Source organism: Canis lupus, chromosome 17, assembly GCF_003254725.2.
Source record: "Canis lupus dingo isolate Sandy chromosome 17, ASM325472v2, whole genome shotgun sequence".
NCBI lineage: Eukaryota > Metazoa > Chordata > Mammalia > Carnivora > Canidae > Canis > Canis lupus.
The window spans coordinates 52,479,182-52,504,618 of NC_064259.1; the positions used below are offsets into that span (position 1 = coordinate 52,479,182).

Sequence of the window (25,437 nt, forward strand, 5' to 3'; positions counted from 1 at the left end):
TGGTAAGTGAAGTTATTTAGAACCTACAAGAACAGATGACTATAACTTTATTGCCAATTATATCCTTACAACTAAGAATCCTTTTTGTAAGATAAATTCTCCCTAAGTACAGATTTTTCTATATTGAGCAACACCTGTGTTTGTCTAAGAATGCCAGTCTCCTGTTGCATCCTATCAGAAGGACTTTTCAATGGCCTAAGTGCCTTAAGCACATTTCATTCTATAAACCAAAAGCCTACATTCTCCCAAAGTCACTTGCTCAATCTTTTGCCCCACCTCCATAGTTATTTATAGTTTTTAAGATGAGGCAAAAATACCAGCAAATGTTTTGCCTGAAAGTCATGGAGACTCTGGAGGCAACCAAACCCATGTCTCCATTGCTATCACTCAATGGATGTGTCCCTGTGCAGGTTATTAACTTCATTAACCTCAGTTTACTCATCTTCCCCCAAATGAGGATAATATTATCTACTTCATAAAGTGAAAATGATTAAATGAAATAATGTCAGTGGAATAATATCTAGTACAATCATTGGTTTATAGTAAGGATTCAATAACTGGTAACTGTTACTATTCATAGTCTCTAAAGAAAATCTCACCCACATTATTACTTGGTTTATTTATTTTATTCTCCCGATTTAAGGCCTTCAGCAATTAAATTAAGTTCATAACACCAGGTTTCATAGCGATAGGCCATGCGGATTTGGGCAACATTTGTCTTCCGGATATCATTTCCCATAGGGCCTTCCTCAAGGTAATTGTCACCCAGAAACTTTACTTTCTCCTGTAAGAGAAAAAAGGAAGCAGAATGATTGTTGTCCCTTTATCCTGATACAGACTATAATTATATCTTCTTCCTCCCCTATACTGCTTGCTGACAAAAGGAAAAAATAAAACATTAAGAGCACTCATCCAGTGCCTCAATGTGCATGGTCTGCTGAGAAGTCAAGTGTATTTTCTTTGCCTTGCCAAAGGCACAGCCAGAGCAATAGAAGAATTCTTTCCAGTGTATCCATAGTAATGGCATATGATTTGTGGAATAATTTTTCTACATGTTCAGTACTGTCTTTTCAGTACTCAGTTACCAGATCCCGTATACAGAAGGGCAACCAGTCAAGGACAGGTCTACCTCATGAGAAATTCCACATTGCAGAACACTGTTTCTTGCCACTTCACACATATCACAGGTACTAAGCTTGAACACTTGTGCAGCAATGGCATATTCCTCCATTAGGGGCTCCTTGGATTGATATTTAAACGAGGCAAAAAAAAAAAAAGAAGGAAAGAAAAAGAATGAATGAATGAATGAAAGAAAAGAACAAACATATATATTTTTAAATAGCATGCGTCCTGCAGAAAAACTATAATGAAATCCCTTGATTTGACTTTAAAATTCTGGATGGGCAACAACAATCCCACCAAATATGCTTGTATTACTCAAGATTCCATATGTTTACCTTGGTGAAGTGGAATTGCATTGGGTCATCTGTCGACAGCGAGATCATTAATCCCTTCTGGAGGAAATCTAGAAAAGGATTTTTGGCATATTCTAGAAATAAGCTGTTGTTACTTAATGGCGACATAGCGATGGGAATCTGGGCTAAGAAAAACAAGTACTGTAACACAGGACTCTGAAAAGGAAAAGTGAAAAACAATATTTAAGGGTGTTGAAAAAGGGATACAAACTAGAAATGTTATTCCCTCAAGTTTTAGCTTTGAACGGAATGATCACATGTTCTTTAAATCCCTTAGTAAAGAAGAATAATAGTTTTTTTTAAATATAAACACTAGTTAGAATAAATTTATTTGGGATCATCAGCTTTCAGAAGCATTGGGTCAAACCAAATGTTTTTTTTTACTTGCCTAAGTTAGATGGTCTGTCTCAGGGAAAAGACTTCACCTTGAAACGTTTTTTGCTTTTTTTTTTTAACTCAGAGCTTATTCAACCTTTACTTTTTATTTTTTTAATTTATTTTTTAAAGATTTTATTTATTTATTCATGAGAGACATAGAGAGAGAGAGGAAGAGACACAGGCAGAGGGAGAAGCAGGCTCCATGCAGGGAGCCCGATGTGGGACGCAATCCCCGGTCTCCAGGATCACGCCCTGGGCTGAAGGCAGCGCTAAACCCCTGAGACACCTGGGATGCCCTCAATTGTTTTTTGCTTTTTGTTTTTTTTCTCTACAAGAAAGTTCTGACTCTCAAAAGAGGCGTTTGAAAACATGATATAACAAGAAATCTGGCAAAAACCAGTTTAAGGTAAGCCAAGTGCCTCTGAATTATCCCTTGTCAGAGTTCTAAAATGAAAATCCAAAGACCTGCATTAATTCATCTCTGCCATTAACTGGTTAGGTAGTCTTGAGCAGCTCCTTTGACTTCTCTGGCCTCTCTGTAAAATGAACTGTACTTCATAACCTCAAAAATCTTTTTTGCTCTGCTTTGATTCTGGTGTTGATAATGACTTGTGACAAAATGATAAGGAAAAAAAAATTACTCCTCTAGCTCCAATATGAAAGTTAATATTCGGAAGAGAGTCTCCAACTCACCTTTTTTAAATTCAGGCCATGAGAGATATTATCTGCTGTCATGAATGCTGTCATGAGATGGGTGATAGCCCCAGCTTCCCCACAGTGAGGTCGGAACAGGAATGTATTCATGCCTCGTTCCCTAGGGAAAGGGAATTGGCATAGTAATCACAGGTGGCTGACTAGGACCTGGTAGCAATTCTGGGCATGGAGTGATTTACAAGAAAATCTGGTTGAAAAAAATTAACATTCTAAAAGGAAGTGGGGGCCTCTAAAGGATTCAGTAAAATGGACAATTCCAAATCATAATCTTAATTCTTCCTGAACACAGACTTATGAAAAAAGAGGCAGCGAAGGATATGAGGGTATGGAGGAAAGTCAAGATCTGATTACCTTCAGTTTCAGCAGGAAATTTACCAATATTACCATGTTCTCATTTCTCCTACTCACACTTTTGAGGGGGAAATGTTTCCAGAAAACCCTGTTATAACAGTCTTCTATTCCTTACCCAAGTTTATCAAGAAGGGTAATGTGTGGAGTTTTATAATTGTACAGTGATTAGTATCAATTCCCAAATTTCCAAAGAAAAGGGACTGTGAAAGTTACTGACAGCTCCAAAATGTCCATTCCTGCTACTAAATAAAGAAACTGAACAAAAAAGACAAGGGAAAGAAATGTCTGATTTGGGCCAGTCAGAAGCATCCCATCAGGACAGTGGGATGACCACCCAGGGACCAATGTCTGAGCAAAGAGATGTGTCAAATAGAATCCTCTCCTTCCAGCTCCAGTTCTCGTCTACTTACTTTCTCAGGCTGTTGAGCACCACGATGTTTGCATACATGTAGTAGGCATAGTAGGTGTAAGATGGATTCTTTACCATTGTCCACTCCTGGGGCTTGGGGCTCTTGGAGGAAAACATGTGGCCACTGTGTTTGGATTCATCATCCACACTGTCAAAGCCAGTAATCTGTCCAGAAAAGTGAGCCATGTAATGGGGTCAATCCAACTCCTCAGACAAGCTTTCAGCTCCCAAAGGCAGCAAAAATGAATCACAGCTAGGTGGGAGTATGGGTTCATGCACAGCAATCGGAAGGCCTAATGGGTCATGCTTACATGCTTGAGGAAGACACTGAGGTTTGGATGAGCCTGGGGGTTGATGGTGGCCTCAAACACCGGCATGAAAACATTCTCCAGCATCTTTCCAAAGTGTGGAAGGAAATTCTTAGATCGAAACACATCACTAGAGGCAAGAATGAAGAGAATTTAGGAGAAAAATATTTTTCGTATTGATAGCCCCTGGATGAGGGAATCACAAGGCCAAATGCCATGTTCAGGAAAAGACTGTGTCCATTCTAGGTACACACTTCTTGGTTAGCCATAGGAGGGATTCAGTTTAGAATAGGCATAGAGATACAAATTTCTTGCTGTACCAGTTGTTCCCCTCTCTTCTACAGACCCTCTGTGGTAAAAATATTAACCTTCCCAGCTAAGTCCAGATAAAAAATGAAGAGTATAGGAACTATGTCACAGAAGATTCAGGGATTTATTTGTGGTGTGTAAGATGGTGAGCATGAACTAGTTATTAAGAACACTTCTGGGATCCCTGGGTGGCTCCGCGGTTTGGCGCCTGCCTTTGGCCCAGGGCGCGATCCTGGAGACCCGGGATCGAATCCCACATCGGGCTCCCGGTGCATGGAGCCTGCTTCTCCCTCTGCCTGTGTCTCTGCCTCTCTCTCTCTCTCTCTCTCTCTCTGTGTGACTATCATAAATAAATAAAATAAAAAATATTAAAAAAAAATACTTCTGATGTCCTGAAGTCAGGGGCAATCTAAGAAACTAATACAACACTCAAATATATGCCATGCACTCTTTTAAGTGGCCAGAAATATTGGTGAATTAAATCCTCATAACAACTCAATACGTTAGGTACCATTATGACTCTATTTTAAAAAATTTTTTAAATAAGCTCTATGCCAGATGTGAGACTTGAATTCACCATCTAGAGATCAAGGGGCACTTGCTCTACTGATTGAGCCAGTCAGGCACCCCCATTTTAAAGATGATGAAACAAAGGCAGAGAGAGCTCCTGAAACTTGCCTAAGGTCACACAGCTAATAAGTAGTAGAACCAGGATTCGGATACAGCCAGCCTAGGTTCAGAGTCCATGCTTCTCACTACCACAACTACTGCCTCTCTGCTTTAATGATACTAGACAGGAAGTTCTACTCCAGTTAAAAAGTTACTTTTTTGCCTAAAGAAACAGGAAAAAAATTCTTGCATTGCCAGGAAACATAGAACACAGAGGCAGGTGACCAGAAAATATATAAACCCTTAAGTTGGATAAAAGATCAATGACACTGAGCATCCCTGAGCAATTAGCAGGTGGTAATACCATTGATAAATACTCATTGGTTATGGAGATCTTGAACACTTGGGCATGAGACAATCAGCAGATGGTAGTAGAGGTTCTTTTTTTTTAATTTTTAATTTTACTTTATTTATTTATGATAGGCACACAGTGAGAGAGAGAGAGAGAGGCAGAGACACAGGCAGAGGGAGAAGCAGGCTCCATGCACTGGGAGCCCGACGTGGGACTCGATCCCAGGTCTCCAGGACCGTGCCCTGGGCCAAAGGCAGGCGCTAAACCGCTGCGCCACCCAGGGATCCCGGTAGTAGAGATTCTGATACAAGAAGGCTACATCCCAGTCCAGAGAAGCATGGGAAAGAATGAATGGGGTACCAAGAGGAAGACCAAGAGAAAGAAAAAATATAATAAAATGTACATAGTTCTTATCCTAGCTAAGTTTTAAATATTCTCACTAAGTTATTCTGTGCTCTGCCTAAAGTCCTGTGTTTTATTTATTTTAAAATATTTTAAAAGACTTTAGTTATTTGAGAGCGAGAGAGAACACAAACAGGGTGGAGGCAGAGGGAGAAGCAGACACCTTGCTGAGCAGGGAGCCTGATGTGGGGCTCGATCCTAGGACCCTGGATCATGACTTGAGCCAAAGATGGGGGCTTAACCGACTGAGCCACCCAGATGCCCAAGTCCTGTGTTTCAAAACCACAAAACCCAAAAACTTTCTGGTTAGAAAACTGAACTGAAATGATCTTCCTAACTCCTGTCTCTGGTCAAGAGTGCTGAACCCAGAGTGGACAAAAGCAGGCACCCAGGGCCCGGCAGCGAGTGCCACTTTAACAAAGCTTGTTTGTGTCTACAGGTGCTGCTGCCTATTCTTTGTGTGGGTGGAGGAGGTGAGACAGGTGGGATGAAGTCAGGCTTTAGGGGCTCCAATGGGAAGATACATACTAGATCCTGGGGACCTGGATCATCCATGTCATGTTGTGGCAGTAGATGCGGTTACGGACGAACCAAGTGGACAGTTTGTCCCACTCATCAGGACTGCGGCCGTAGATTGACAGGCGGGGCTCTGCGTGCTGGTACTTGGCCTCCAATAGGTCTGCACCTACTTCCTGCAAAGCCAAGAGAATAGTCCAAAGCCAGGAATTCGCACAAGTCCCTCAGGGATCTCAACCTGTGGGGTCTGGGGAGAGGAGGTAGATAATAAGGAGATCAGAGGATGTGGAAAGGAAGTCAGAGGGAAACTATTCCACGTTAAGATCTAAGGAAATTGAGAGATGAAGGGAATCTAATCAGTGAGGGATTGATCAGACGTAATGGAGTCCAGAAAGTAAAAACGTCAGACAAAGGATGCTGAGGTATCCTATCCATGGCACTTGCAAAAGATGTTCAGTTGTTCTTATGCCTTCTATTTTCCGAAGCACACATCTCCCAAGCCCACCATGTCATTTCTGTGTCCTAGTGCTCGGGCTTTGAAGATGAGAGTGAATTCCGATCCCACCTCTTTCCAGGCTTACAACTCCCAGAGCCCAGAAGAGTCCTTAATCAGCCCAAGTCCACACCCTCAGCTTCTCTAGCCTCGGAACAGAAGTCTTTTAAAAATCATTACAGTGGGCATTTCCATTCTTATATTCATGTCTGTGATGCTTGGCCTCAGGGATAGCACACCTCCCCCTTCCTTTGTCTCCTACCTTTCCTTCCTTTCTTCTCTCCCTCCCTCCCTTCCTCCCCCTCCTCAAGAACCAGGCCAAGTACCAGAGATCTGGTTGGTTCCTCCTCACCTTGATGATAGTGGCAAAATATTCTCCATCAATATAATTGTCTGTCTTTAGATAGAGGTCTCTTAGCTCACTTGCTCCTACAGGATTGTATTTGTCATTGAACTTATCAAAACGCTGGAAGGTCTGGCGTCCCTGGATTGGAAAGCAAGTGTATCATTATCAGAGCTGCTAGGACATAGAGAGCTGGGGAATGGCCACAAGCAGCAGGGGCCTGGGAACAGGGCAAGGGGTTGGGCTCCAAGAATGGAGTCTGGGACATTTGACAATGAGTGAACCTCAAAATTGTCTGTGGGTGCTTTCAGCCAGCATGGTCAGCCAACATGGTTTAAGGAGGCTCTGAGAAGGGGGTAGTTTTTAGGAGAAAGGCATGTGGGGTATGGGTATGAGCATGAAACTGGCATGATCTTTTCAACCTACAGCATGAACATCCAGAGAATCAACAGTCAGGTCATAGGGATGCATTTTTAATTTGGCAAAAAGTTCCTTCAGGGTCAGATTTTTCTCCTTCGTGCTGTGGACCACTCTGTCAGCATCAATGTGGTAAGATTTCTTAATAAAGCGCAGCAGATGTTTCTGGTTCATGCAAGCAGCTGCATGGATATGGGTGTCTACCTGCATGTACATTCAGAGAAAGAAAACCAGCAATCAGCCTTAGTTACCCTGCTCTGTTAGAGGCTATGGCGCCTGCAAACCCCACTAAGGCAGGAGAAAGGAATAAATAGTGGGGTGTGACCTGACAGCTGGTGAAGGTGTCCCAGCAGAAAAGAACCCATAGCACCTTTTTTTACGGTTGAGAGAATGTGACCAGTTAGGTGGATGTAATAGTAATACCCATTTCTCTTGGATATATCTGTACGTCCAATTTACTCCCCACATTTGATCCACAGAAAATTCTTGAGGACGATTCTCCACCCCCCAAATGAAATAACTACCACAGCTGTCAGCCCCAAAGGGAGAAAGAATCGAAATGATGAAGCCATGGCCTGGTGGTGGCATTTAGGAGTTGAATATATTTATGATTGCAATTTTATAAGCTGGACATTTGATAGATTACACAAGGTTATGCAGGTGGCTGAGCCATGATTTGGTCCCAAATATCTGCTTGTGTATGGTCTGTCCTCACTTGCAGTGACTTACATGCCCAGAACACATCTCGCAAGTATTTCTAAGTTGATTAGTTTTCCATATCCTTAGCGCATTTGATTCTTCTCATAGTCCTCGTGAGCTAGACTGAGCAGATATATTTCCCAACTTTACAAATGAGGAAACTGAAACTCAGAAATATTTCATCACTTCCCCCAATATCTTAGAGTCAGGAAGTAGAAGGAAAAGGACAAGAATAAAGATCTTCCAAATCCTAAAACAGCAGTTTTTGAGATTTCATTTGTTTTGTTATTTTTGTTGTTCACAATCATTGTAACTTTTTATGGCAAGAATGTAGCACACCTGTCTGTGTGGAAAACAGCAGAAATGGCATTTTAACCTTTTAGAATAATTCATCTGCTTTTGCTAAATCCATTGGACCTCTGGGAATCTTACAATTATTACAGAGAAACTATCTTTCTCATCCCACTCAAGAACTAATTGGGTTCGTGTTTTTGCCCAGCAGGGACCTCTGAGCAGTGACAGTGTTTTACCTTCCTGCAGTTATAAAAATCTCGGTGGGGGTTGTTCTTTAGCTCCTTTAACTCATCCATCTCGTTGAGCATCTGATGGACCTGGAACTTAGAGGAGAGGAACTTCAGGCGCCGGTGGGTGTAGGTCTTACTGTGAAAAATTAAATCATGTAACTCTGAAACATTCAGACACTGAAGGGAGATAGACACAATTTCAAACCATCACGACCCTTATGACCTACAAGAAATAATTATGGGAACAAACATTTCAGCTTGCAGCTAATCTCATTTGAAGAGTATTGAGCTCCTGGGGGGCTCAATCTTTTTCATCAAAATTGGACAAAATAATGAGGGGGGGTTTGGGAAGGCATTGAAAAGCCAGGGGAGAAGGGTGCCTGGCTGGCTCAGTCAGACGAACATGCAACTCTTGATCTCAGGGTCGTGAGTTTGAGCCCCACATTGGGTGTAGGGATTACTTAAATAATCATCATCATAATAAAAGGCCAGGCAGGGATCCCTGGGTGGTGCAGCGGTTTAGCGCCTGCCTTTGGGCGCGATCCTAGAGACCCGGGATCGAATCCCACGTCGGGTTCCCGGTGCATGGAGCCTGCTTCTCCCTCTGCCTATGTCTCTGCCTCTCTCTCTCTCTCTCTGTGACTATCATAAATAAAAATAAATAAATAAATAAATAAAATAATAAAAATAAAAGGCCAGGCAAAAGAAAATGTTGCTCAGAGCAGAGGGCCCTGGCTTTGGAGGTGGAGGATTTGGGCTTGAATCCTGGCTCAGCCAGCTGTGTAACTTAGGGCACATCACTTAACTCATCAAAGTTTCAGCTTATAAAACTCCAATTATAAAAATACCCGCCTCATAGAATCATGGTGAGGAGGGAGGAAATAATGTGCACGAACGCTTTAACATAGTGTTTGAACATAGTATATATTCATTCTTACTAGGAGTTGTAGTAGTGCTAGTGGTAGGGATGGGGGTAGTAGTGGTAGGAGGAGTAGTTCAGGCATCATTAAACACTTACACAGGTCCTTGGGCAATTAAAGCAAGTAAAAAATTCATGTCATCTAAGAAGGTGTCCAAATTTAGATAAGGAAGTGGCTTGGGCTCATCTTTGCTGGCTGCTGCTTCATTAGGATAGACATACACTATACCATCCTTCATTTTGAGATGATAACCGAGGTTTTCCGGGAGGTCATCTGTTCGGAAGGGGTCTTCTCCATTCTTCGTAGGAGGGGTAAAGACTTTTTCAATAGAACACAGAGTAATATATCAAGAAATATGATAAATGGCCACATAAAAAGAACCAAAATATGAAATGCTGTAAGAGCTCATTCGTTTGGAATCCTGTATGTCATAAGTTATAATTATCCAGTGCTAAGCTAGAGTTTATTTTTATATTATTTTCAAAGGTGACTAAATTAGTAGTGTAAAATAACTATAAGATTTTATGTAGTGTAAGAATGATTTTCCAGTTTTTTAGAAGTACTGTTCACATAATTCATATACAACTCACAAATAATTTTATTTATTAAAATAGGTTATCAAAGACTTCTTGTTTAGAACATTTTATTAGCTTATAATAATTGCATAGAAGTAAAATTCAAACTACAATTAAAAAGTAGAATTAAAAAGAATTTTAATAAAGCCAACCTTCTCTGCAAGACTTAATTTAGAGTGGTTATTTTTAATAGACTTTGTTTTTTAGAGCATTGTAGATTCATAGCAAAATTGAGCACCAAGTACACAGTCCTAATCACCCCCACCCCAGGCACTGCCTTCCCCACTATCCATACCCTCCACCAGAGTGGTACATTTGTTACACACACTGACAGGTTCTAATTACCCAAAATCCATAGTTGACCTTAGAGTTCACTCTTGGGGTTGTATATGCTGTGGGTTTTGACAAATGTATAATGACAGGTATCTACTCTTTTTTTTAATGATTGTATTTATTTATTCATAAGAGACACACAGAGAGAGGCAGAGACACAGGAAGAGGAAGAAGCAGGCTGCCTACGGGGACCCCGGGATCATGCACTGAGTCAAAAGGCAGATGCTCAACCACTGAGCCACCCAGGTGCCCCTGTATCCACTCTAATAGTATCATACAGAATAGTCTCACTAAAGACCTTTTGTGCTCCACCTAGAGTGGTTTAAATGGAAATATAAAATAAATTCTTACCATAAGAATCATAGTTCTTATTATAACTATAACATGTTGCCCACCTTTTAAAGCACATACAATTTCTACCAAAGGAATTGAGATGGGATTTTGTGTAAATATCCCCTTCTTTCCAGTGCTAACAATTTCAGTCTAAGAAAGTCAAGAACAGGGATCCCTGGGTGGCGCAGCGGTTTAGCACCTGCCTTTGGCCCAGGGCGTGATCCTGGAGACCCGGGATCGAATCCCACGTTGGGCTCTCGGTGCATGGAGCCTGCTTCTCCCTCTGCCTATGTCTCTGCCTCTCTCTCTCTCTCTCTCTCTCTCCGTGTGACTATCATAAATAAATAAAAATTAAAAAAAAAAAGTCAAGAACAAATTTTATGTTGTCATGGCCTGTAATGCACTTAGCCTTTACTTTCAACAAGTATGTGCCCAAGGCATCGGAAAGTCTCCAGTTTCCAAGGGATGACTAATGGCCAGAATGGGAAAAATAGTATAGAAAGAAAAAGTCATGTATTTTCTATTCAAAACTGGGACCTAAGGTACATGAAAGAAGTGAAACAATATGTTGCTGTGTCAAATCTTAATTTTCAAAACTTTACACTTAAACTTCCTAGAGAAGTAAAGCATAATTTATTAGAAACAGAGGCAAAACAGATATCCTATGTGTCGATATTATAGAAAATAGGTAAACTGGTTATACACGTTACCAAATTGGATACATGTTTAATATGATTTTAATATTAAAAGGAATTATAGAGAAGAAGTTACAGAACTGGAAATCTTTAATGATAGAACAATCTGAAGGTCATAAATACTTTAATATTTGCCTCCCTTGAAATTTCAATCCTAGAAGTATAATCTGAAAGATGTAAAGCAACTGCACAAAGATGTTTATACAAAGCTGTTTATTGTAGTCTTATTGGAAGTAAATTTTTAAAAGTTAGGAATCTAAATGCCTTAAAATGAGAATTGGTTAAACAAATTATAATACAGTGATACAATAGAAATCTGTATAATTATTAAAACCTGATTATATAAGGTTTTATAATGTAAGCAGGAAGTAAAAAGTGAGGTATGCAAACAAAGTACTATGGAAAGTGAAAACATATAGTTTAGATTTATTCAGAGGTAAGAGGAAAGCAGGAAATGATAGGATCTGGGCTGTACATTGAAAGATGACGTTGTATCTGAATATTTGGACATATGGTGAAAAAACGTACTATTCCCCTTTTCGGGCATGGGGAATGCCATGACAACAGTCCAGGGTTAGGAAAGTTCTGAGCCAAATGGAGAACAGGAAATACTTCCAACCAGAACAGAGGTGGGGGAGGTAAGGTCAGTTTATAAATAGGTTTAGGGTGCAAGTCCAAAAATCAATAAATAAAATGGAGTTCGGAGGGCAGCTGATGGGAGGCCTTGACTGCCAGGGTAAAGACTGGACTTATTTTTGTGGGTAATGGGCAGCAATTAAGGTTTTTGTTAGGAGAAGAATATGCTCAGATCTGTGTTTTAATAACTGGCACTAAAGTGAAAATGAATCAAAAGGGAGTGAGATAAAATTTAACAGAGTAGGTCAGAAACGATGGAAATTATCTGGACAAGGTGAAATAGAGGCCTAAATCAGAGTTTGGGGAATAGCCAAGAGGGCACATTTTGAGAGAATTTATATGGAATTAATCATGTGATTATGCATGTGGGCAAGAGAGGCAATGGAGCCAAAGACGACTATTTTTAGACTTGATTATTTATGCAATAATCCCTCTTTATCCGTAGGATATATGTTCCAAGACCCCTCGTGGATGACTGAAACTGTGGATAGTACTGAACCCTGTATATACTATGCCTTTTCCTACATACACATATACCTATTAATGGGCTCCTGGTCTATCAACTTACTCATTTTTGTATAGATTAGGTACAGTAAGAGATTAACAACACCACCAAATAATAAAATAGAACTATTAGAACAGGGATCCCTGGGTGGTGCAGCGGTTTGGCGCCTGCCTTTGGCCCAGGGCGCGATCCTGGAGACCCGGGATCGAATCCCACATCGGGCTCCCGGTGCATGGAGCCTGCTTCTCCCTCTGCCTGTGTCTCTGCGCCTCTCTCTCTCTCTCTGTGACTATCATAAATAAATAAAAATTAAAAAAAAAAGAACTATTAGAACAATTTACTATAATACAAGTTAAGAGAATATGGTCTCAAAATGTATTTTTTTAAGATTTTGTTTCTTTTGAGAGATAGAGGGAGAGAGTGTAAGTGCGGGGAGGGACAGAGGGAGAAGGAGAGAGAGAATCTCAAGCAAACTCCCTGCTGAACGCAGAGCCCGACGTGGGACTCAATTTCACGACTCCTGAGATCATGACTTGACCTAAAATCAAGAGTCAGATGATTAATCAGCTGAGCCACCCAGGTGCCTCTCTCAAAATATCTTATTGCCCCATATTCACCCTTCCTCTTATGACGATGCTAGGTGGTAAAATGCCTACATGAGATGAAGTGAGGTGCATGACATAGGCATTGTGAAGTGTTAGACCACTACTACTGACCTGACAATAAATCAGGAGGACCATCTGCTTATGGACCTTAGTTGACCTTGGGTAACTGAAACTGCAGAAAGCCAAACCATGGGTAAGGGGGAGGGGGCACTACCACAATCTAGGGGCATATTTGATGTTTAGTAGTTAAATCTAAAGATCTATTTCATACACCTCATAAGAAAATTACTTACCTGGATAGAAGCTCTCATTTGTTACCCAAGCCTCACCCTCAATGTTCCGTAAGTACTTGGAAGGAGTTTTAGGGAACCTTTGAAATGACTTCTGCATATACTTCTCCCGTATACACAATGCCCTATATAGACCTTTGCAAACCACTTCGAAGTCTTCAACTGTCACCTGCCAAGAAAATGTCAGAGTATCAGAGTTGTTCCTGTGAAAATCCAAGAAGTGAGTGCAGTTTGTCTTTGGTAGGTCCTCTCTCTCCTGGCTGTCGCTGCCCATGCCGAGCGTTGCCTGCCTACCCGGCTGCTTCCTACTTGACTTGGGCCCTGGGTCCTCCTCCAGGAGCAGGTCTTGAAGTTTGTCCAATTCTTCCATTTCCACTAAAACTCACCTGTTCTACAATTCTTTACAACTTGTCTTGTTTGGGGCTTTTGCCAGAAACCAATGATTATCTAGCAAATGTGATGAAAAGATCCCATTCTAACATGGAGAGTACTTTCTTCCTTCTAGGTAGTATCTGGATGTTTTACGTATGGGCTTCTGAAGACAATATTTCAACTGAAAGATGATGATATGACTCTAATTTGAGAATTCAAACTACTTTTTGGGCAATGAGGGCAATATTCAGGGATGAATAAAGTATCACACATCCCTCCAACCCTGTCATGCCCTGCCTTCTGTAGCTATAGATGGATCAGAGCATCATTTATTCTTTTGGATGGTTTTAAACTTTTAAAAAAATATTTATTTATTTATTTATTTATTTATTTATTTATTTAGGAGAGAGCGGGGAGGGGCAGAGGGAAAGGAAGAGAGAATCTTTAAGCAGATTCCCCGCTGAGCACAGAAGCTGACATGGGGCTTGCTCCCAGGACACTGATATCAGGACCTGAGCCAAAACCAAGAGTCAGACGCTTAACCAACTTCACTACTTGGCCACCCCTCTTCCAGATGGTTTTATTTTTTTAATTTTTTAATTTTTAAAAAAGATTTATTTATTTATGATAGAGAGAGAGGCAGAGACACAGGAGGAGGGAGAAGCAGCCTCCATGCCAGGAGCCTGACGCGGGACTCGATCCCGGGACTCCAGGATTGTGCCCTAGGCCAAAGGCAGGCACTAAACCGCCGAGCCACCCAGGGATCCCCTCCAGATGGTTTTAAGGAGATTTTTATCAGCGGCTAAAAATAGCAAGATTCTAGAGTAACATTTTCTTAGAATTGCTGGAAATTTCCTAAACTGGCATCTCCCATGCCTCATCCCCAAGTCCTGGCTGGGCCTGGCATGCCCAAGGAATCCTAACTTGAAATCATTGAATGCTCATCATCAGAGCCCAAAGACCTTCTGGGACCAATATAAGCGTGTTCCCAGTGTTTGAGGTCCAGATATTTATCTTAATCAGTTGAACTCTTTAAAGGCCTGCTGACCTTGACCAAGAGAGTCTGGCACAGGTGCTAGAGTTAGAGTTCTGCTTTCAATGTGGCATGCATTTTCCTTTGCCATGTAAGGGACCACCAATCTATCTTTTCCAGAATAAGAGTTGGATCTTATTCACCTAGGTGTCTTCGGCACTTAGCACACAATGCCTAGCGCAGGGTAGGTGCTCGATAAGACCTGGTTAAATGGAATCATTTGATTATCAGGGATCAATGGCTTTGGAAACTTAGTTCTGATCCCTCTGCCTCTCTGTTCAATTACAAGGGAGAAGACCTATGCAGCACAGGCTATAGTGTGGTAGAGTGTTGCTCATCAGTTCAGTCACATTCAGCCAACAGGTATAGCAACACATTAGTTCTTCAAAGACTCCAGGCCAGGTTTCAGGTGCCCTCCAGCTTTCAGAGGAGAAGCAGCTACTCCTTGGTTTCTGTAAACCTTGTCCTTCCAACCTTCTTCTTTCTTTTCATTTTTTTTTTCTATCAAGCACAGAGGTACCTGTTTGTCTCTTCGTCTTTATGTTATTTTTTTTTAAACTCCAGAGTTCTCCAAACTTTGTTTTCCCTGTCTCTTTATTAAACATCTCCTTTCAGTTATGTACCATAGAAAACACCTGTCATATACAGAGCACCCATGTTATCATACAGAAAGTGAACAAACAAGAATCATGTTCATTTCCCTGCTCTGTCACTTTTCAGTATCTTGGGACTGACCCAAAGTGGGTCAGTTACATGAGAAGGGGGCTTAGGACTGGTCATTAAAACTATATTTGGAGCAGAGACTGATAGCTAACCATCAGTTTCACCAATATGATGCTGATTCTGCAAGTCCATGTGGCAGAGATTTATTAATTGCCAACTGTTCTGGATAGGACAGGCAGGTCAAGTTATTTGTGACATGAGTTTACTATCCCTGTGGCATAACTCAAGTCTATTCCAGGCAATCATCTACTGTGTAAGCATATGCAATGAAATCGGAGATGACCGTTGGTCAAAATAAAAACAAAACAAAAAACAAAACAATAGCCCAGTTAGAGTCTTCTAGATTCTCTCTCATCTTCCTTCTTTTCTCGGAGCTCTCCACTCTTCTTGTCTCATTTCCCTGTCTTTCTTCCAATCGGTTTTCATTGATTGGTTTATGCTACCAGCAGCCCTTCTCTTTATACTAGGGCCCATCTTTTCCCAAGAGCTCTCTGTGCCTCCCAAGGCTCACTCTCTGTCTTTGTCATATCCTCAGTGAGACTAGTCCACCAGTTGTTCACATTGCCTCCTGTGCCAGAATTTGTCTAGTGTATTATGTAACACACACTGCATTTTACCACATATTCTCCATGTGGTTGGTAAATGAGCAAATGAGATAAGGAGGGTAAATGATGTAAAACAAATATCAGTTATAGCTTATTGGTATTGAGAGGCAATTAGGAAGTATAACAAAGGACAAGTTAGTTCTCGCCTTCCTCAGTAGGAAGGGGAGAAAGGGAAGGAAGCTGAAACAATCCAGCTGTGTCTTCCCAGCAGCTGTATCTGAGAGGCAAGGAGCAACTCACCCCCGAGGCATAATCACCAGTGATCTGCACTCTCTGGAAATCAGGCACAGTCTGGTAGGTTGGAGATGAAGAAATGTATTCATCGATGTGGGACAGTTTGGTGGAAGACGCTTCACTTTGTGGAATGGACAAATTAACGGTCTTTCGTCCTTTGAAACGCCTTTTTCTGGGTTTGAAATGCAAAAACAAAAGGATTTAACTTTGTCCTCCTTGGGAGTTTCATTGTAATAGATTGATATTTCACTTTCCAATTTCATTTTCGGGACAAAATGTGAAAATTAAAATGTCAGTGGGGTATCAGAAACAGGATCCAGCCATATGGGAAGAGGTATCTATATGACTATTCCCTTCTTCCTGGTACCCCTTGGAACAGTGGGCCTTCGGGAACATGCTAGAAGGCTTTCAGCATGATCTTGTTCTTCACAGGCAATCTGCTCTTAGCAGATGGGCAGACTGGGCACCACCATTAGGATAGGTTATGTCAGTTACTACCTGTGTCATTCTGTGTTTATTCCTAAATTCTGTGAGCCTCAGTTGCCTCGTTTGAAAAAATAGTGTAATAATGCCTACCTTATAAGAACTTGGTGAGATTTAGTGTGTGGAACTTATAAGTTGCTTAATTAGTATTACTTTCTCAGATCAACAAGTATTTATTGAGTTTCTGCTTTTACCCAAGACTTTAGTTAGGTCATACGGGGCATGCCCAAGAAGGTGGATTGTTGTTCTTTCCTTAAAGACGTAAAAGCAAAGGATGGCCAGGGCAGGAGGGCAGAAATGAGGGTTCTATCGCCTGGAGGGTGTCAGACTGGTTGGAGGGCAATATTCATATCAGACAGCACAATGCTAAGTTTGGCTCAAACCGAACTCTGAAGATGAGGCTCTTGAGTTCTGGTTTCTATACCTGTTGTGTGTAAACTGAGTGTCTGCCCAGCCGCCATCAGCCCATTGTGGTTTGGAACAATTGCATAAGAGCTCATGTCCTCTTGCTTAGGTAGAGAGGGAGGTTTCAACGAAAGGAAGATGGATGAGCACAAGAGGTCTACTGTCTTCTTTGTAGTCATTGTTAACCTTGTCATAGCTTATACAGGGCTGGGGGGGGTGGTATTGGGGAGAGTGAGGAGGAGTTTTTAGCTCTAGCAGAGGTTCTCCTCCATATTGAATCATCATTCAGACTGAACCATCTGCCCTGACATTTCCCCTTCCGGTGTCTCTGTGTCCCAACAAGCCCCTTATACTGCTTACCTCCTGCCTTCTACAGAGGTGGACATGGCCTCCAGGTGGAATATGTGTTCTTGCATCTCATGATGAGAAATTGGGCAGACTTCATCCACATCAAAGGGGGAAATTTCATGCCGGCCTCCCTCATCTTTGACTTCAGAGGCAAACACTTTTTCAGCAAAGCTGCGTAATGTGTCATCAATTTCTAAAAGAAGTTTTCACAGATTAGCATGTAAGCCCTTTGTCAGAAATCGTCAGAGAGTTCCTGCTGTGTGTAAGGCACAGTGTTAACGACTGCCCTGGGGGTGTGGGTCTCCTATATTCTAACTAGTGTCTCAGAAACGTGTTGGAGCTCAATGCCTGCTCTCTCTTTAGAGGTTTCTGGGCGAGTGGCTTGGAAATCCATTCTCAGAGACACAGGGCAGATTCTTATAGCACATCTCAAGAGGTCCTAAAGATGGGATTGGCTTCTTGTGGGACTAGCACTTAATATAAGATCACCTGCCTCTGGCAGGGCTAAATCTGACTTCATAGTAACCACGCAACATAGTCCTTCTCATCAGATTGGCAGAGTCTGATGGTTGTGAAGATGTGAATAGGATTGTCAGTCAGTCCTTGGAGTTTTTCTTCATAAATAGAATCAGGGAAGTAGGTAGTTCTGAGAAATAAATGTGTCCTTTGGGTCTTTCTTCCCCATAGAACACATACTGTGTTTCTCTCACACATAATTTCAAATCCTGACAACTTGATATGCTGGTATGTGCGGAAAGGGAGGCTCAGAAATTTACTACTCAGATCCATTTCTTGTGGACACATAGCCCTTAGAAAGCCAATTTTACTTTTATATGCCTTAATTTTCCATCCTTTTTTTTAAATTATTCATTTATTTTAAGTAATCTCTACACTCAACTGTGGGACTCGACCTCACAACCCTGAGATCAAGAGTTGCAAGCTCTTCCAACTGAGGTGCCATTCTTAGAATGGGTGGAGGAGTGACCTTTAGTGTGGCAATGACTAGCCCCAAGACTCTCAAGATGTACTAATTTCAGTACTTAGGGTCATGATGGCCATCAAGTATCTGCTCTTCTGTTAGGTTCCACTGCATTTTCCACATACCCAGTTGTTTTCATCTGAATAGTCATTACCTCTAATACTTAAAAATCTCTTGACATTTTCAGAAAAGAGCCGGAAGCAAATAATGAGGATGGCAAACAGCTATCTATTTGAAACAACAGAGGATGGAACATTCTTCATAAAATGACAAAGCAAACTGCATGCAAAAAGAAAGATCCCTTCAATTCCGCCCCATTAATATCTATACAGATTTCCAAAGTGCCACATTTTCAATTTTAACCAAGTGTGATATGCTCAAGTCCCTGTTCTGCACTTACCAACACCTTTGTCTTCCTCTGTCTTAGTTTCCTTATCTGTTAAGTGGTAATACTAATACCTACAAAACCTCACTCATAGGCTGTTGCAATGTACATGAAAATGCTTTACAGAGGAAAGAGCACCAGCTCAAACTGAATAGTGCAATTTGATAGCATTGGTCAGACAGATATTCGGGATTAGCTTTGGGCCATTAAGGAAAGGATAAATGATATGATTTAGTGTAGGCTGAAGCATACATTGGAAATTATAGCAATTGATTCATAACTTCACCAACACTGTCGAATCAGACTGCTTTCAAAACCTGACTTGTCACAGGAGAATAACAGAAATCCACTATACTGGCTGAACTTCATGTGTCTATTTGCCTCATTAAACTCAAGCACTGCCTGAAGCTGAAAATTATCTTTGGATGCTATGGAGTGGTTCTTTGATAAGTATCACAATCCACAAAGGACCAAATAGAACCCCACGTAGATACATTTGATAGCCTGAGAATGCCTCCCAATCCCACTACTAACTGATCCCCAGAAATTAATATCACTCGTCCATGAGAATCACAAGCAAGCACATGCACCTCAAGGATGAATAGCAAGCAGAAGTCAGAGGAGGCTTCATGCACCATGAAAGGCAAATAAAATTAGGCTAGTTGGTTATGATGATTATGAGGAGGATGAGGATGAGGATGAGGATGAGGATGAGGATGAGGATGAGGATGAGAACACAACTGGCTTGTCATAGTGGGTCTGTGGCAATGCTGTTGGAAGTCTCAGGGACAGTAGGGAAATGGATGCCCAGAAACCAAATCCTACTTGCTTGAGATCTGGCTCTTCTGGAACAAGAAGTAATTACCTAAGACTGCACATATTCATTTGTTTCATATTTTTAAACATTACTATTTTTACTAAGGTTGCATCTCCCTAGGCCACTATAGACAGTTGAAAACTAGAAACTCTTCTCTCAAGAAGTGGTTTACATGATGCCCCCAAATTATATGGTTGACGTTTCCTTCCACTGAATCAACCAGTTGTTTGGACTTCATGAAACCACAGCTGAAATTTGACTCTTAATTCATGAATTCTGCCTTTCAAAAATATTTCAGGGAGTGGTGATGACTGTAAGAAGGAAAGAGTGAAACTGGTATTTCCAAGATGAGTAGATAAGATCTGATGACAATCTGAATCCATGGGATAATAAAGGAGAGATGACTCCCTTGGGTCTGTATAGATAGATAATTGTTGAATTCTTTTTTGAACATATTGCATTTGAGAGAATGGAACATCTAAGCAGAAATGTCTTGAGGATAGGACATCTAGATTTACATATGGAAAGATTGAGCCAGAACACTAAACAAGGAGTGAGAAAACGTGCCTGTGGCGGCTGTGTGATCTTGGGCAAACCACATAATCACAGGGTGCCTTGATGTTCATCATCATAACAGGAGAATGCTAATAATAATAATGTCAACTTCAGAGAACTGTTATAAAAATTAAACAAGAAATACTGTAAAAACTACACAGTACTATTAAGAAGTTGGGAATTATTATTACCAACATGGGAAGTGCAAGATTCTTGAGAAAAAAAGTATCATGCTTGCCTCTTCACTCAGCAAATCCAGAAAAGCATGCTTATTTCCCAGCAGTGCTTCAGGGGTGTGGGAAAGACAGGTCGTAGGTGTTTTGTCTGCTACATTTCATCTCAGAGAGGAATTCCAAGTCAGACCTACTTATCCGTTAGCTAAAGGATGGAGGGGAACATAGAGTTATGGTTTTATCTAAAGCAAGATTTTATTTTATCTGGTCACAAAAATTGACCATGAAATGTTTTGCCTTGGAGCTGAGGATTTCCTAAGGCAATATCCAATAGACCCCCTTGGCTAATCTATATCTAAAGAAGAACATCATTTTATTTTATTTAAAAAAATCAAACGAATGCCCCATGAAGTTCTCTTTATTTATTTTTTAAATTTTTTTTTAATTTTATTTATTTATGATAGTCACAGAGAGAGAGAGAGAGGCAGAGACACAGGCAGAGGGAGAAGCAGGCTCCATGCACCGGGAGCCTGATGTGGGATTCGATCCCGGGTCTCCAGGATCGCGCCCTGGGCCAAAGGCAGGCGCCAAACCACTGCACCACCCAGGGATCCCCTGAAGTTCTCTTTAAAAAATGGTTTTTTTGGGGGGAGTCCAGAAAATCTGTGAGTTCATTTGCTATTCTATGTAATATCTATGGTCACTATTAATCTTTTTCTTTTCAAATGATTTTATTTATTTGAGAGAGAGAGAGCATAAGCAGGGGGAGGGGCAGAGGGAGAAGCAGACTCCCCGCTGAGCAGAGAGCCTTATGCCAGGGGCTCTATCCCAGGATCATGACCTGAGCCCAAGGCAGATGCTTAACCGACTGAGCCACCCAGGCACCCCAGTCATTATTAATCTTTGTTGGCTTTCAATGGTATCATTTAATAAACACTGCTGAAAAATACTCATGTTTCTGAATTAATGAATAGTATCATTTTTTAAATCGATACTTTGGCAAATAGCAGGAAAAATAGTCCAACATACTCACGTTTTTCTTTAGCTGTATAAAGTAAAATAAAACAAGGTAAAAAATATAAACAACCTTCAGAAGTCATAGTGGCTGTTAATCAGTGCTTTGGAATAGAAACATATAGACTGGTACAAGAAAAGGGTGTGATGGAGTGTGTTATCATAGCTCATTCTTCCACTCACCTACAGTTTGCTGCCATAAAATAATCTTAGGAGTATGGCCATAACACTCCCTTTCACTTCTTTCCCTTTCTAATGTGTTTTTTTAAATTTATGTTTATAATCTTAAAGAGGTACTCTTTGTAATATGTGATTTTAAAGAAATCTGATCTAGAGAAATGGATACTCTTACAATGCTGGTTGCAGGTAAACTAGAATAGCCCATTTGGTAAACAACTTAGTAACACCTACTAAACAGCCATTACTGAGAATCTATCCTACTGATTTTCATCCTTAAAAAAGGAAAAAGCTTTAGGTGCAAATATTGTTCTCAAAGTATAATTATACTTACCCAAACTGTAAAGGACCTAAGGGATTAGTTAAGAAAACTAGATTATTACACAGCCATTCACAATGGTGTTTAGGAAGAGTTTAAAATACCATGGTAAAATATTAAGTCATAATGGTAAGCCAAAAAAAAAAAAAGGCAAGATATAAAGTGACATATATAGTATAATCACAACAATGTTTTTAAACATACATTAAGTTTGCATAGAAAATAGATTGACATGTGAAAAGTGGTATCTTTGGATAATGGGACTGTAATTGTTTTTTTCTTACTACTACTTTCCTAGATTTCCCACTTTCTCTACATGAGTGTTACTTTTATTTTCAGTGTAATTTCTCTTTCGTATTTCACAGGAGACATGTATTTCTTTCATAATGAAAAAGACATTATTAGTCTAAAAAATTACTATGCGTACAAACCTGGATCATGATTGGGTTAATATTTCCACTATGCTCATGGTTGTCAACTAATCCTATAGCTAGAGACATGTACGGGACCCTTCGCAGAACAGTGACTGGCACAGGCTTTGTTTAGACGAGCAGAGTAGATTTTAAATATCTTCCAGTTTTCAAACTGGGATCATCAAAAATGCTACCACATGACACAGTTTTAGGAAATTGCCTCCCTTCCAGAACTAAAAAGAAAAAAAAAATCCTTGAAAATCATGTCATGCTTCTTCCTGAAAAGTATTATCAAAGCTACTCTGATCCTAAATAAAGGATCGTCAAGGCTGTCAAGATACTTAAAGGAATGGTTGCATTTAAAAGAATTGAGCTCTCCAAACACTTTTGCACACCTACCTGGAAGTTTCAACAGAGGCATTGTTGCCGGGGTCCTTGATTCTAGGATAGCACAGTAGGAAGGAGGAGAGAGGAGGCTGTGGGGATGACTGCCTGACTATAAAATACCCTGACAGTCATTTTATGATTTTGCTTTGCACCTGTAATCTGACCCTTCTCTGCTAAAAAGAGAGAGATGAGTTTCAGTCCTATTTATAGCTTTAGGCAATGGACAGTGAAAAACAGGTGAAGCCTCCAGTCTTTACTCAGGGATTTCAGAGAAGATATGTGCTCGGTCAGGAACTGCTCTTCATTACTTTCTAAATCTTCCTACAGACTGGATTCTCCTCAAGTGTAGGTTTCTTGCATGATCTCACCACTGATGATTATTTTTCACCACCCCCCCGCCTCCTGCCCCATGAAATACAGTGAAGTCTTCCAGGCTCTGAATGTCAAAGCCCTCAAAATTTCAGTCATGAGAAAAGCTTTCTGTGGTTGATGAATATGCTAGTGTATTCATTGAGTTCTCAGCTCACACACATACACACGTACACACGTACACACACACACACACACGCACACACTTTCATTAGAGATACCCTATATTTAACAAAAATTCACCCAACAGAATTTATTCAATAAATTAGGTAGTAAACTTACTTCAAATCTTAGAGAAAAGTCAACTGCCATCTGGAGTGCAGTTACTTCTACTCTGTATATTGTTACAAAAGGACTAATTTCTTTCTTTTAAGGATGCATTTTATAGTACATGAGTATTTTCCAGACATAATCTATTTGATCTTAATGACAATCTTGGAAGTACTTTGTCCCTGCTTCCCAAAATGAGAAAACTGAGGCTCAGAGAAGTGAAGTGACCTTCCCAGAACCATTCTGCTCATAAATGGCAAAGCTGATGCTCTCTGGACCAAAATATCATGATCTTTCCACAATAATATATAGTCTTTGCTATGGCTAATTATAGCAAAGTGATAATTACTGCCAGGTAAAAAGATGTATTTATTTATTTGAGGGGGAGGGGCAGAGGGAGAGAGCAACCCAAGCTGACTCCCCGCTGAGCACAGAGAAGAGGAGATGGATCTCACGACCCTGAGATCATGACCTGAGCCAAAACCAAGAGTTGGATGCCCAACCAACTGCACCACCCAGGCACCTCTGTAACAGTTTTTATTAAAGACAGTAGTAAAGGGGATCCCTGGGTGGCTCAGCGGTTTGGCGCCTGCCTTCGGCCCGGGGCGTAATCCTGGAGTCCCAGGATCCAGTCCCGCATCAGGCTTCCGGCATGGAGCTTCTCCTCTGTCTGTGTCTCTGCCTCTCTCTCTCTCTCTCTGTGTGTCTCTCATGAATAAATAAATAAAATCTTAAAAAAAAAAAAGTAGCAAAGATTGGAACTTCAGATTTGAAATAGACTGAATGGACATAGACTGGGTGATTTTTCTACTAGTATTTCCTATTAAAAATTGGGACAAGCCTCTCTGTTGGCAAAACTGAATTGTTGCCCACCTTTATGGTAATCATCTCCTTTTAACTGACGACATCAGAACATATTACAATGCTGTTACTGAACCAAAACATTTTTTCATCCTTTTCCAATTTTGGGGGCAATATTTCCACCTGGATTTCCCAGTGGTATCTACTAATTGATATATCCAAACCAAATATTTCCTTCCCCAATCTCATGTCTCCTTAGTGATTTTTATCTTTATATGTTACCCTCCAATTTTCCCATTCCCTTTCTGGTTGTCTATGCAAAAGTCATTTTCCCTTTTTTTTCTTATTGGTAAAACCTTCTTTGGTTTGGACACTAAGGTACTCAGCAAAACTGTATTTGCTAAACTTCCATGCAACTAGAGGTGGCCACATAGCACAGTCTGGCCAATGGGATATAAACAGAATTGCTGCGTGGCATGTCTAAAAACGCTCTTTTAAAAGAGGTCAGCTTAGCTGGCATATGTCCTGCCTTTTGTCCTTTTGCTTCTTCTTCCTGTCTGAAATTTTAAAAATTGGTGTGGGTGCAAATCAATCATTGTTGTAGCACAAATGACAAACAGGACAAAGGCCAGATGTAAAGAATGCCTGAGCATAAAGAAAGAGCCAGAGTCCCTGATGACACCCAGAAGTCACCATATTAGCTCCGGACAACACACCTGCAGACTTCCTAATACAGTTTATCCTCAGACAGTGCTGGAGTCAGGGGTACTGATAGCCTTCTTCACACCCCCTTGCGTGGTCGAAAATCCACATGAACTTTTGACTTCCCCAAAACTTTACTAATTGCCTACTGCTGACCAGAAGCTTTACCGATGACATAAAGAGTTGATAACACATATTTTGTGTGTTATATGTAATATAATACATACATATATAATTATATATACATATATACAATTATATGTGCTATAATTACATTATATTGCATATATGTTATATGTAATATATACTCTATATAATATAAAGAGTAAGCTCAAGAAGAGAAAAATCATAAAGAAAAGGAAATCCATCTACAGTACAGTATCTATAAAAAAATCTGTGTATAAGTGGATGTGGGCAGTTCAAATTCATGTTGCTCAAGAGTTAACTGTATATAAGAAAAATAAATTTGTTTTTGGCACTGATTAGTCAGGTTTTTGGCTACTGGCAGCTAATGTAATTCTGAGAAGTCATTAGTCACCTCAAATTCAGATGACTGCAATAGATTCTTAATTATTTTCCCTGCTTCCAAACCATATTGTAATACTACCAGATTATATCTTTATAAAACACTACTTTGATCCTTATATTCACCATTTAAAAACATTCATTGAGGTGGCTCTGT

At 40.5% G+C, this 25,437-nt stretch overlaps 1 protein-coding gene across 2 annotated transcripts; it reads right to left on the reverse strand.

Annotated features, from left to right (window-relative positions):
• Positions 1 to 604: 604 nt before the first annotated feature.
• On the reverse strand, positions 605 to 22,747 carry AMPD1 (adenosine monophosphate deaminase 1). 2 transcript variants are annotated; one of them, XM_025453445.3, is made up of 16 exons: positions 22,626 to 22,735; positions 21,337 to 21,348; positions 17,407 to 17,587; positions 16,165 to 16,330; positions 13,195 to 13,360; positions 9,318 to 9,537; positions 8,306 to 8,435; positions 7,086 to 7,280; positions 6,669 to 6,800; positions 5,836 to 5,999; positions 3,639 to 3,765; positions 3,329 to 3,492; positions 2,547 to 2,667; positions 1,458 to 1,631; positions 1,130 to 1,240; positions 605 to 784 (listed from the first exon to the last, which is right to left on the reverse strand). In XM_025453445.3, exons 1-16 carry the CDS (start codon positions 22,645 to 22,647, stop codon positions 626 to 628), a joined length of 2,244 nt encoding a protein of 747 aa, XP_025309230.3. In that variant the 5' UTR covers positions 22,648 to 22,735; the 3' UTR covers positions 605 to 625. The 2 variants fall into 2 exon arrangements, with proteins under 2 accessions (XP_025309230.3, XP_048951487.1); XM_049095530.1 differs by lacking the exon at positions 21,337 to 21,348 and having other exon boundaries at positions 22,626 to 22,747.
• Between the last annotated feature and the right edge of the window lie 2,690 nt (positions 22,748 to 25,437).